This window comes from Phyllobates terribilis, unplaced genomic scaffold, assembly GCF_046119375.1.
Source record: "Phyllobates terribilis strain yellow unplaced genomic scaffold, ASM4611937v1 Scaffold_5__5_contigs__length_657084704, whole genome shotgun sequence".
Lineage (NCBI taxonomy): Eukaryota > Metazoa > Chordata > Amphibia > Anura > Dendrobatidae > Phyllobates > Phyllobates terribilis.
In genome coordinates, this window is record NW_027362765.1 from 154,559,761 (window position 1) to 154,571,837 (window position 12,077).

Consider the following 12,077-nt stretch of genomic DNA (forward strand, 5'->3'; position numbering starts at 1 on the left):
CTGTTGTGAAGATATTAGCAATCAAAGTAGTTGGCACTTGATGAATAAAGTCCAAGTGGGTCTTATCAGATAGTTTTCACTGGTGCTATGTACTTCTTCTCACTGTGTGATGCTGACCAATCATAAGCAGGCAGCAGCACAGCAGAGAATAACATGTCCCCTCCATAGCTTAGAGCAGGTTCTCAGCACATGATATATGACAGATTCTTATCTCCTGGTCTAACCTGCATGATTAGATAGTACAGATGACCTACACCTCACAGATAAGGTCCCTTTTGGGGAGGGGCAGTGCAGCGGAGTTTAGCTGTTTCACATTACAAACCCTTCTAACAGCTCTCCTCCTCTCACAGCACTGTCACCTCTGCTGTACTGCCCTCTCCTTCCACCACACTGCCTGTCCAGAATATATCAGTATTCATACTTATGTCTATTGTGCTCAGGGCAGCTTGTAATGACTCTGTGGTGAAATCAGTGCAGGGTGTCATTACACCTCACACAGGAATAGCCCAGAACAGACTGCTCCTGTAGGAGATGAAAGACACCCTACTCTCATTGTATAATGAGTACAAGTTGCTTGAGCACAGCAGACATGAGTGTGACTACATCTCATACACTGTGAAACCTGCTCTAAGCTATGGTGTGATCTTCTTTCCTTTGAGTGTTGCTACCTGCTTATGATTAGTCAACATCATGCAGGGAGAAGTACACAATAGGAAAACTGTCTGATAACACCCACTTGGACTTAACAAAGATTTAACTCATTAGGTGCCAATTACTTTAATTGCTCATATGCTTGCAATGTAGAGGTGTGATTTAAAGAGAATCTGTCAGTCGGATCAACCCTCCCAAGTTGTCTATATAGGCATGTAGGCCATAGGAACCTGAATAAAATGATGCCTTGGTATCTGCAATCTGATAACGTATTCTAGAGAAATCCACATTTTTCTTAATATGTAAATGAGCTCTTAAGATCTATAGGCTGAACATAGATCCCCCTGATAATCGGCCTACAGAGATTATTGTAAATGAAAGGAGATGTTACCAGTGTGAGACATGTAGGAGAGCAGAGAGCGGTCATTATACATCACTCTAGTAACTTTCATTTACAATAATCTCTGGATGCAGATTCTCACGCAGATCAGTGTCCGGCCCATAGATCTTAACAGCTCATTTACATATAAGAAAAACGTGCATTTCTCTGGAATAAAACATCGGATCGCAGATATGAATGATTCATGTTATTCAGCTTCCTATGACCTACATGCCCATATAAATGGGTAGGAAGGTTGATCCTACTGACAGATTCCCCCTCCCCCTTAAATCTCCTGTCCCTTACATGTCTGACATGTGATGAGAATAAGTGAAGTGTCCCTGTGAGTAGTAATCATTACCGCCTGTATACACAGTGTGGATGGCTGTGTGCACAGATTGTGAGTGCAGTGATAGAGTGGTGTGAAGTCTGTGACCAGGGTGGGAAGTTGTAACCTTGCTCTCCCCTCCCAGCACCCCCTCCTCCCAACTCATTCCCAGCACAGGCAGGTGCAGGGGAGGCGGCCCCTTTAAGACGACCTGCCTGGGATCTGTGCCGGGTGTAAGGCAGAAGTTCACCGGAAGAAAAGAGGGAGTAGAGGGAAGAACGAAAAGCCAAAGAGACTGGGAAGGTGGAAATGAAAGAGAGAGGGAAAGGGACAGCAGCAGCAGCCAGTGCAATGGGAGGGCCTGGCACAGGGTGCAAGGGCTGGAGGAGGGTCTGACAGAGGGAGGGAGGCTGTGGGCCAGCACTCAGGTCTCACTCTGCAGGAGGTGACACTGGATCTGCACTAGGAAGCGATCTGCACTCATGGGATCTCCAAGAGTCTTTAGAAATCAACTTTAATCTGCTGAGGATCTAACTGCAGCCAGCACTGGGGTCTACGCTGCAGCAGGGGGCACGGGACCCTCATAGAGGTCACTGATCACAGATCCTGCACCTCTGATCAGCACCAGGGACAGAACCAGCACAACACCTGGGTCCGAGGCACCGAGGACTGCAGGAACTGCAGGGATGAGCGCGGGGCCGGCTCCGGTCTGCCTGCTGCTGGGACTGTGCCTGGCGTGCGCCGGCTTCAATGTGGACACCCAGTTCCCGGTGATCAAGCAGGCGGGGGTCCCCGGAGGAATGTTCGGCTTCTCCGTGCTGCTCCACAAGCAGAGTGAGGGGCAGCAGCGCTACCTGTGAGTATAAGATCGGCAGAGGGGGTACATGAGGGCAGCTCTGCAGCAGTGGGGCTACCAGTGTCTGTACAACAGGTGGGGGGAGGGGAATGCTATCTGTCTAAGTACATATCTATATAGAGAATATACAACTATAAGTAAATACACAGTGATACATATTTGATCTGATATTATGTATATTATTACTTGGAGACAATGACCTTGCTATATTCCTACTGCAGGAAAAGCTCCCCCCTCTCATACTCTCATTTCTTCTATCTATCTATTATCTATCTATATACAACATGACATGTAAAGCTATCTCTATAAGACCTCAATATCAGATAAATATAACAGAATAACAGATGAATAGGTAAATAATAAATGATAGATAGCCATAGGCTTAATACAAATGATATTGAGGTCTTATAGTTATAGCTTTAGATTTGTTACGGCATCTATCTATTGTATCTGTCTATTATCTAATGTATCTATCTACAGTATCTATCTATCTCTCTATCTATCTATCTATCATCTATCTATCTATCTATCATCTATCTATCTATCTATGTATCTATCTATCTATCTATCTATCTATCTATCTACAGTATCTATCTATATATCTGTCTATCTATCTATCATCTATCTATCTACAGTATCTATCTATATATCTGTCTATCTATCTATCTATTATCTAATGTATCTATCTCTCTATCTATCTAAAAAAATGCAAAAAAGATAGCAGCATCATAGGAAAAGTAGTTGCAGGCCCCTGGGCCCAAATCTGTGCCCTACAACAATATATAGATAAAGTAGGCAGTATTCCATCCGGTATAGGGGAAAAAGTGAGGGTTTTATTTAGCCATATCTGAGTAATGTTTCGGCGGTGAGCACATGAGCCTTTTTTCAAGAAATGATAATTTGCACAGTAGGGTGAGATACCGTATCACATGATTTCTACAATTAACAGTTAATGGTGGATAAATAAGCAATGGGTCCATAAATTCATGTATAAAATTATTATGTATGCAGTTTATATATCACCTACTTTTTAATTCTTCTGTTTATCCATCTCCAGAAATTTGTGCAGAAAACTAGCCATATATAAAACAACTAATATTGGGGTCTTTTAATGATAGTTTTAACCATTTATGGGACCAGCCTGATTGGATATGAGCAAGTGAATCTCTCAATGTATCAGCCGTGTAGCAATCTGATCATTTGTGTGATGTTCCTCCCAGCACCCGATCATGGATCTGATTTATGTGATTGATCAGTTATGGGATGCTGGGCTTGGCCGCTCCAGTATGGATGTTTTATTATCCCAAGTGATGGATGAGAGCAGAAACATCCATTACTATAGATTATGTGCATGTAGCACGAGCCCTGGCAGTGTATGGCGGCTGCAGATCTCACGTGCCTTGTACAGCAGGATATATGGTGTCTGGTATAATGTGATGAGCACATATGGAGTGGACAGTATCTTCTGTGGATGGGATTCTCAGCCTATGGTTCTCCAGATGTTGCCAAACCACAACTCCAATCATACCCAGACAGCCCCCTAGGAGTTGTGGTTTTGGAACATCTGGAGAGTTACAGGTTGGGGAACACTGGAATCACATAGACTATTAGACTAGAGGAGATCCATGATGTAAATACCAATAAAGTTGTAAGCCATTGTAAACTTGGAGGCCATGCTGGTCTTTGTTGAGAACTTGCGTACTTTTCCTATTCTAAAGGATTCTTCTAAGAATTGCATGTGGAGGAGGAGAAAGGGTTAACCCAGCAAGAATTTATCACTTTTGGCAGCCCCATGGATTAACATTCTGCATTCTTACTCCTCAGGAGGCGGCTATGCAAGAGTTAAGAGTAGGCATCTAATATTCTGGAGGTATGGGAAACTAGCGGGAAAGGGGTTAACGTGCAGTGTACAGCCGATGGGCACGGAGGGGTTAATGCGTATGGGAGGAGCTGGAGGAGCAATGTTCTGTTGAACATGTAACTGAAAGACTTTACTTTCTTGCTCCTTTGTTCATCTCACCTGCAGATAAGGGTTTATAGTGCCTGCAGGGCGGGGTGTGCAAATAGCTATGTACAGACCAATGGTACACACTGACACTGCAGTGCACAAGTCACATCCTGGGGGACGACGTGGCGGCAACGCTAGTGCAAAGCAATATATAGTATACACAGGCCCCAAAATGACCCTATATCACTATGGAACCCAATGTAACTATGTGACCTAAATCCGCACCGTGTAGGGATCTGCGGCGTGTATGGATCCTGAAAGGTGGCACATAGCGTCAACACAGGTCCATATACCGCTATAGGGCGCCTCCATGAAGCAATATATTCCTCCCCTATGGATGTCATTGTGTATACCAGAGGTATGAATATGTCCCATGTGTATGAGCCCCAAGGCTTTATTCACACATGGGCCATTAGGGTGACAATCCCAGTGCTACCAGCGGTCTCCTCAGGCTAAAGATACATGTGACATATTTGTTTGCGGTACGCTGGTTTGACTGAAAGCTATCTTTCCCTACTTCCTCATATATATGAATATTTGACTGACTGTTTTCAATGGGCTGAGGGGAGAAAGTCGCGGCTAAACCCTTCAGGCGCTGCTTATCTTCCCAGAAAACAATAAAAAATTGGGCTTTTCAGTTTCAACTACCTGATCATTTTTTACTCCCGACATCTTCTGTTGAGGAGGGCCTCTATACATATAAGTTGATGGGCTGGTCCTGTCGATTTCAGCGGCTTTGACTGACCTTCATCTAGTGTGTATGAGACTCTTTACCCTATTTTCAGACCGCCATCATACAAAACTAGGGGTCTAGGTGACCTCAGTTATCTAGTGTGTATGCGACTCTTTACCCTATTGTCCGACCGCCATCATACAAGACTAGGGGTCTAGGTGACCTCAGTTATCTAATGTGTATGAGACTCTTTACCCTATTGTCAGACCGCCATCATACAAGACTAGAGGTCTAGGTGACCTCAGTTTGCCTTCGAGGAGCAGTGATACAGACACTGAAATGCAGCTGTATTACAGCTATCTGACACTAACCCAATAAAGAGAGTCCTGATGAAGGTACTCCCTCCCCCCTTTTGTTACCTTCAAGTAAAATGAGGACAACTCCTTTTAAAACTTTAAAAGAAAACATTAGAAAACTTAGCTTTAAAGGCTCGAAAGGGTAAGACGACTCCTTTCCATCTGTCCGAACAGGACATATAGACATTAATATGGGGGTCTCCTCACTACAGACTTCATCTATGAGTTAGAGTATAGAGATTATAAAGAGTGGCTATTGCTCTGGAGGACCTGCCACACCTATGTATTACATCGTCATCTAGCCATTTAAATGGTTGGCATGAAATACTACCCCTAATACATTATATGAACAAAAGTATTGTGACACCTCCACATTACACCTACAGGAGCTTTACACCCCAATATACAACCATAGATATTAATAAGGAGTCTGTCCACGCTTTGCAGATATAATATCTTTTAGTGTTTTGGGAAGGATTTCTACAAGATTTTGAAGTGTGTCTATGGGAATTTTTGCCTATTCATCCATAAGAACATTTGTGAGACACTGATCTAAAGCGAGAGGTCTGGGCTCACATTCTCAGTTCTGGTTCACCCAAAAGTGTTGGATGGGGTTGAGGTTTGGACTCAGTGCGGCCAGTCATCTTCTTCCACACCAAAGTCACCCAACGACTCCTTTATGGGCCTTAATTTGTGCACTGGGTACAGTCATGGAGAACAAAAAATGGCCTTCCCAAAACTGTTTCCACAATGTTGGAGGCTACAATTGTCCATAATGTGTTGATATGCTGAAGCATTAGGGCTTCCCTTCACTGGAATAAAGAGGTGTATACTGTCCCCTGAAAAACAGCCCCATAGTATTATCCCTCCTCCACCAAACCTTACAGCTGGCACAATGCAGTCAGGCAGGTAACATTCTCCAAACCAAGACTTGTCCACCAGACGCCAGATAGAGACGTGTGATTTATGACTCAACTGAACATTTTTCCATTGCTCCAGAGTCCATTGATGGCTGCTTTACACCACTTCATACAACATGTGGTATTGTGCTTGGTGATGTAAGGCTGGCATGCAACTGCTCTTGAAGTTTACTTGGTTTTCACTTCATGGCTGAGATGCTCTGGTTCCTAAACACTTCCACTTTTCAATAAAACTACTCACAGTTGATCATGGAATATTTGAGGGAAGGAATGCCATGATCTGACTTGTTACCACATGACATTACCACTCTCAAATTAGGTGAGCTCTTTAGAAAGAGCCATTCTTTCAGAAATGGAGATGAACTGTCGGCGGCACTCTCATGTGACTGACAGCACCTATATATGAACACTTGGCCAAGAGTTTTCAATAAGCTAAAATGAAAAATTTCAATTACAACTGCTCGATTCTTCTCTTCCCTGACATTTTCTATTTGGGAAGAGTTGACATGCCCCCTTCCGATGGTTGGCTGGTCTTGCAGATTTTGGCGGGCTTGTCTGACCTTTAGCTAATGTGTAAGTGGGGCCTGTAGACCAGTGCCATCCTATGATACAAGACACAATGTATACAATATACAGTACAGATCAAAAGTTTGGACACACCTCATTTAAAGATTTTTCTGTATTTTCATGACTATGAAAATTGTATAAATTGTACTGAAGGCATCAAAACTATGAATTAACACATGTGGAATTATATAGTTAACAAAAAAAAGTGTGAAACAACTGAAAATATGTCTTATATTCTAGGTTCTTGAAAGTAGCCACTTTTTGCTTTGATGACTGCTTTGCACACTCTTGGCATTCTCTTGATGAGCTTCAAGAGGTAGTCACCGGAAATGGTCTTCCAACAATCTTGAAGGAGTTCCCAGAGATGCTTAGCACTTGTTGGCCCTTTTGCCTTCACTCTGCTGTCCAGCTCACCCCAAACCATCTCGATTGGGTTCAGGTCTGGTGACTGTGGAGGCCAGGTCATCTGGCGTAGCACCCCATCACTCTCCTTCTTGGTCAAATAGCCCTTACACAGCCTGGAGGTGTGTTTGGCGTCATTGTCCTGTTGAAAAATAAATGATGGTCCAACTAAACGCAAACCGGATGGAATAGCATGCCGCTGCAAGATGCTGTGATAGCCATGCTGGTTCAGTATGCCTTCAATTTTGAATAAATCCCCAACAGTGTCACCAGCAAAGCACCCCCACACCATCACACCTCCTCCTCCATGCTTCACGGTGAGAAGCAGGTATGTAGAGTCCATCCATTCACCTTTTCTGCGTCTCACAAAGACACGGTGGTTGGAACCAAAGATCTCAAATTTGGACTCATCAGACCAAAGCACAGATTTCCACTGGTCTAATGTCCATTCCTTGTGTTCTTTAGCCCAAGCAAGTCTCTTCTGCTTGTTGCCTGTCCTTAGCAGTGGTTTCTTAGCAGCTATTTTACCATGAAGGCCTGCTGCACAAAGTCTCCTCTTAACAGTTGTTGAAGAGATGTGTCTGCTGCTAGAACTCTGTGTGGCATTGACCTGGTCTCTAATCTGAGCTGCTGTTAACCTGCGATTTCTGAGGCTGGTGACTCGGATAAACTTATCCTCAGAAGCAGAGGTGACTCTTGGTCTTCCTTTCCTGGGTTGGTCCTCATGTGAGCCAGTTTCTTTGTAGTGCTTGATGGTTTTTGCAACTGCACTTGGGGACACTTTCAAAGTTTGCCCAATTTTTCGCACTGACTGACCTTCATTTCTTAAAGTAATGATGGCCACTCGTTTTTCTTTACTTAGCTGCTTTTTTTCTTGCCATAATACAAATTCTAACAGTCTATTCAGTAGGACTATCAGCTGTGTATCCACCAAACTTCTGCACAACACAACTGATGGTCCCAACCCCATTTATAAGGCAAGAAATCCCACTTATTAAACCTGACAGGGCTCACCTGTGAAGTGAAAACCATTTCCGGTGACTACCACTTGAAGCTCATCAAGAGAATGCCAAGAGTGTGCAAAGCAGTCATCGAAGCAAAAGGTGGCTACTTTGAAGAACCTAGAATATAAGACATATTTTCAGTTGTTTCACACTTTTTTGTTAAGTATATAACTCCACATGTGTTAATTCATAGTTTTGATGCCTTCAGTGTGAATGTACAATTTTCATAGTCATGAAATTACGGAAAAATCTTTAAATGAGAAGGTGTGTCCAAACTTTTGGTCTGTACTGTATATTAGAAAATTTTAATAAAATGGAAGAAATATTACTGTTTATGTTTGTGTGTATGTTGGATGGGACCTTTTACAGCCACAACACAAGACTATGGCTCTAAGTCAGGGCTGCACAACCTATGACCCTCACCTATGTGGTCAGAAACATGCCTGACAATGTCTGGTGGCTGCACATATGTATTTTCCATGTTAAGGAGTATAAGCCTGATTCCTATCAGTACTGTGGAGTTGGAGCCGTGGAGTCAGAGTCGGTAGAAAATGGACCGACTCCTAAAATATATAATAAATTGGGTACAGTAGTACAATGCAAGATGTGCTGAATATTTTTCATAAGAATTTGGGAAAGTTATATAAATGTCCATTCTGTTCCTGATCTAAGGATCTCCGCTTTTAGTTGAGATGAATCTGTGCTGCACTTTATGAACATGCTCAGTAGTGAGGCAGTGCTGTGGAGTCGAGTCGTGGAGTCGGAGTCAGGGAAATTGTAGATCAGAGGTTTGGCTTACCGACTCCACAGCCCTGGTTCCTTTCTCTTCCCCATTTCATATTAAGCCTGTCTGGGCACATGGAGAAGGGAGTCATTAGAGTTAGGGACCTTCCATATTGAGGTGCACCTTGGCGCTCTGGGATGACTTACGCTTTTTGATCAGTACGTTACATTTTATATGTGTATCGCATAAATGGAATTCATGTACTGGCAGTCCCGACTTATGAATACCCAACTTACACATGATTCATAGTTCCGAATATAAGATGTAAAAAAATAATATAATGCCTAATCACTCACCTCTCCGGCCGCTCCACTGCTCGCTGTTTGACCCTCTTCTTTCCGCCGTCACGCCCCTTATCTCAGGCGTCGTCACTACACATCATAGGGTTTCAACGCACGTGTTAATGTCATGACGTCGGAACCTTATAACACACAGTGACCTCTGAAGCATGGAAGTGGTTGGAAGTTATGGACTATAGTGAAGAGGCTGAAGATATGGCTCGTGATTGCAGAAAGAAGTGGATCAGATTGCGGGCAGCGAGCAGTGGGGCGGCTAGAGAGGTGAGCAATGAGACATTCGTTTTTAGTTTTTTTTTTACCAACCTTGTACCTGTACCAGCTTACATACAAATTCGAGTTACGAACAGACCGACGGATCCTATCTAGTCCCTAACCCGGGGACTGCCTGTATTAAGTAATCACACTGTGCTGTGTATGTTTAAGGGACTGGAGGAGTGTCTGGTAGCAACGTACGGATGGGTAACTATTAATGGTGCACAGTGTGACCAAGTCTGTGACCATGTCATCATCTAACAAGGCGTAGATGAAGCAAAGAAGTGGCCATGCATGAGTGCTGCCATAATCATTGTAGGGAAGCACTGACTAGTCGTGTCAGGGTCTCACATAAACTATAATGGAGAAAACTGAATCCATTGTCTCTTTTCCTTTGGATTGTGAACGGAAGAGTAGTGGACCACTATTCTCCTGATAGGTGGGAGTCCTGGAAATAGAATCAGCATCTATTAGATATTTATCTAGTGAGGTTTATGATATTTTCTTGGTTCATTTTCATAATGTGGTCCTTGGACCAAAGAAAGGTTGTGCACCCCTGGACTAGCTGATCTACTTTCACCATTACAGCAGTGTTTCGAATGCTAAAATGCATCTGTATAACAGCTATGTGAAAACTAACCTAATGAAGGCGGTTCTGATTAAGGTTCCCCCCTACACCCATCTATTACCTTCACGTATAATGAAGACAACACCTTTAAAAGTTTGAAAAAAAGTTATATATATAAAACTTAGCTTTGAAGGGTCACTAAGAAAATCCCTTTCCATATGTCATATTAGGACACATATGTCATATTAGGACATGTAGACGTTATTATGGGGTCTCCTTATTGACTCTGTCTATCAGCTCCATTCTACAGCTGACAATAAGGGGCTATTGCTTGTCCCATCTGCATATTACATGGTTAGCTACAGTGGGGAAAATAAGTATTTGATACGCTGCTGATTTTGCAAGTTTTCCCACCTACAAAGAATGGAGAGGTCTGTAATTTTTATCGTAGGTACACTTCACCTGTGAGAGACAGAATCTAAAAATAAAACCCATAAAATCGCATTTTATGATTTTTACATAATTAATTTACATTTTATTACATGAAATAAGTATTTGATACAATAGAAAAACAGAACTTAATATTTGGCACAGAAACCTTTGTTTGCAGTTACAGAGGTCAGACGTTTCCTGTAGTTCTTGACCAAGTTTGCACACACTGCAGCAGGGACTTTCTTCCACTCCTCCAGACAGATCTTCTCCAGATCTTTCAGGTTTCAGGGCTATCACTGGGCAACATTGAGTTTCATCTCCCTCCAAAGATTTCCTATTGGGTTCAGGACACTCCAGGACCTTGAAATGCTTCTTACGGAGCCATTCCTTAGTTACCTTGGCTGTCTGTTTCGGGTCATTGTCATGCTGGAAGACCCAGCCATGACCCATCTTCAATGCTCTTAGGCTGCGTGCACACGATGTGTTTTTCATGTTTCCGCATCAAAAACGCGTGGTAATCCGCACCCCATGGTCCCCAATGGCATTCCGCAATGTCAATGCACATGCTGCGGATTTTTCGGCAGCGTTTCTGCAGCGCTCATAAATCCGCAGCATGTTCATTAATTTTGCGGAAGCGCAGCGGAAGCGCCGCCATTGACTTGCATTGAGACGCATAATATCCGCGTCTGTACATTTGTACAAGCGGATATCATGCGTCTCTATGTGCGGATGGTACCCAGTTCTGGAGGAGAAGAGACTCTCATCCGGACCTGGGTACCATTGTAACTGTAAAAAAAAGAATAAAATAAAAAATAAAGTTTATATTCACCTGTCCGGCGGCTTCTCTCTGCATGCCGGCAGTGCTTCTCCTTCCAGGACCTGAGATGACGTCGCGGTCATGTGACCGCAGGCTGTCTCACGATAGCCCGGCAACCCGGAAGAAGCCAGGACGAGCGCTGCAGCACACGCCGGGGCATCGGGGGTGAGCATAGCTTTATTTTTTTTATTTTTACGGTCACACTGTATAAATCTATGCCGTTTGCATGGATTTATACAGTGTGACCTAGTTGTCAAGCACTTTCCAAGTGATGCTATCGCCTGGAAAGTGCTTGTCAGTCCGCATGCGGAAACACATGCGTTAACGCATGTGAATCCGCATGTATTCTGCAGGAAAAACGCATGCACAATCTGCATGCGTTTTTTCTGCCAGGGAGATGCGGAAATGCTGCAGAAATTTTCTGCTTCATTTCTGCATCGTGGACACATAGCCTTACTGAGGGAAGGAGGTCGTTGGCCAAAATCTTGCGATACATGACCTCATCCATTCTCCCTTCAGTATGGTGCAGTCCCCTGTCCCCTTTGCAGAAAAGCACCCCTAAAGTATGATGTTTCCCCCACCATGCTTCACGGTTGGGACGGTGTTCTTGGGGTTTTACTCATCCTTCTTCTTCCTCCAAATATGGCGAGTGGAGTTGATACCTAAAAGGTCTATTTAGGTCTCATCTGACCACATGACCTTCTCCCATGCCTCCTCTGATCATTGGCAAACTTCATATGAGCCTGGAGTGAGTAGGGGGACCTTGTGTGCCCTGCAGGAT

At 43.6% G+C, this 12,077-nt stretch overlaps 1 protein-coding gene across 2 annotated transcripts in view; it reads left to right on the plus strand.

Moving 5' to 3' along the window:
• Window positions 1–1,489: 1,489 nt before the first annotated feature.
• Window positions 1,490–12,077, plus strand: part of ITGA3 (integrin subunit alpha 3) — a 119,056-nt gene continuing 108,468 nt past the window's right edge. Inside the window, exon 1 of one of the 2 annotated variants that reach the window (XM_073683237.1) lies at window positions 1,490–2,214. In XM_073683237.1, coding sequence (XP_073539338.1) covers window positions 2,045–2,214 — 170 coding nt within the window. In that variant the 5' untranslated portion in view covers window positions 1,490–2,044. The remainder of the gene's footprint in view (window positions 2,215–12,077) is intronic. The other variant, XM_073683238.1, reaches the window with a different exon arrangement.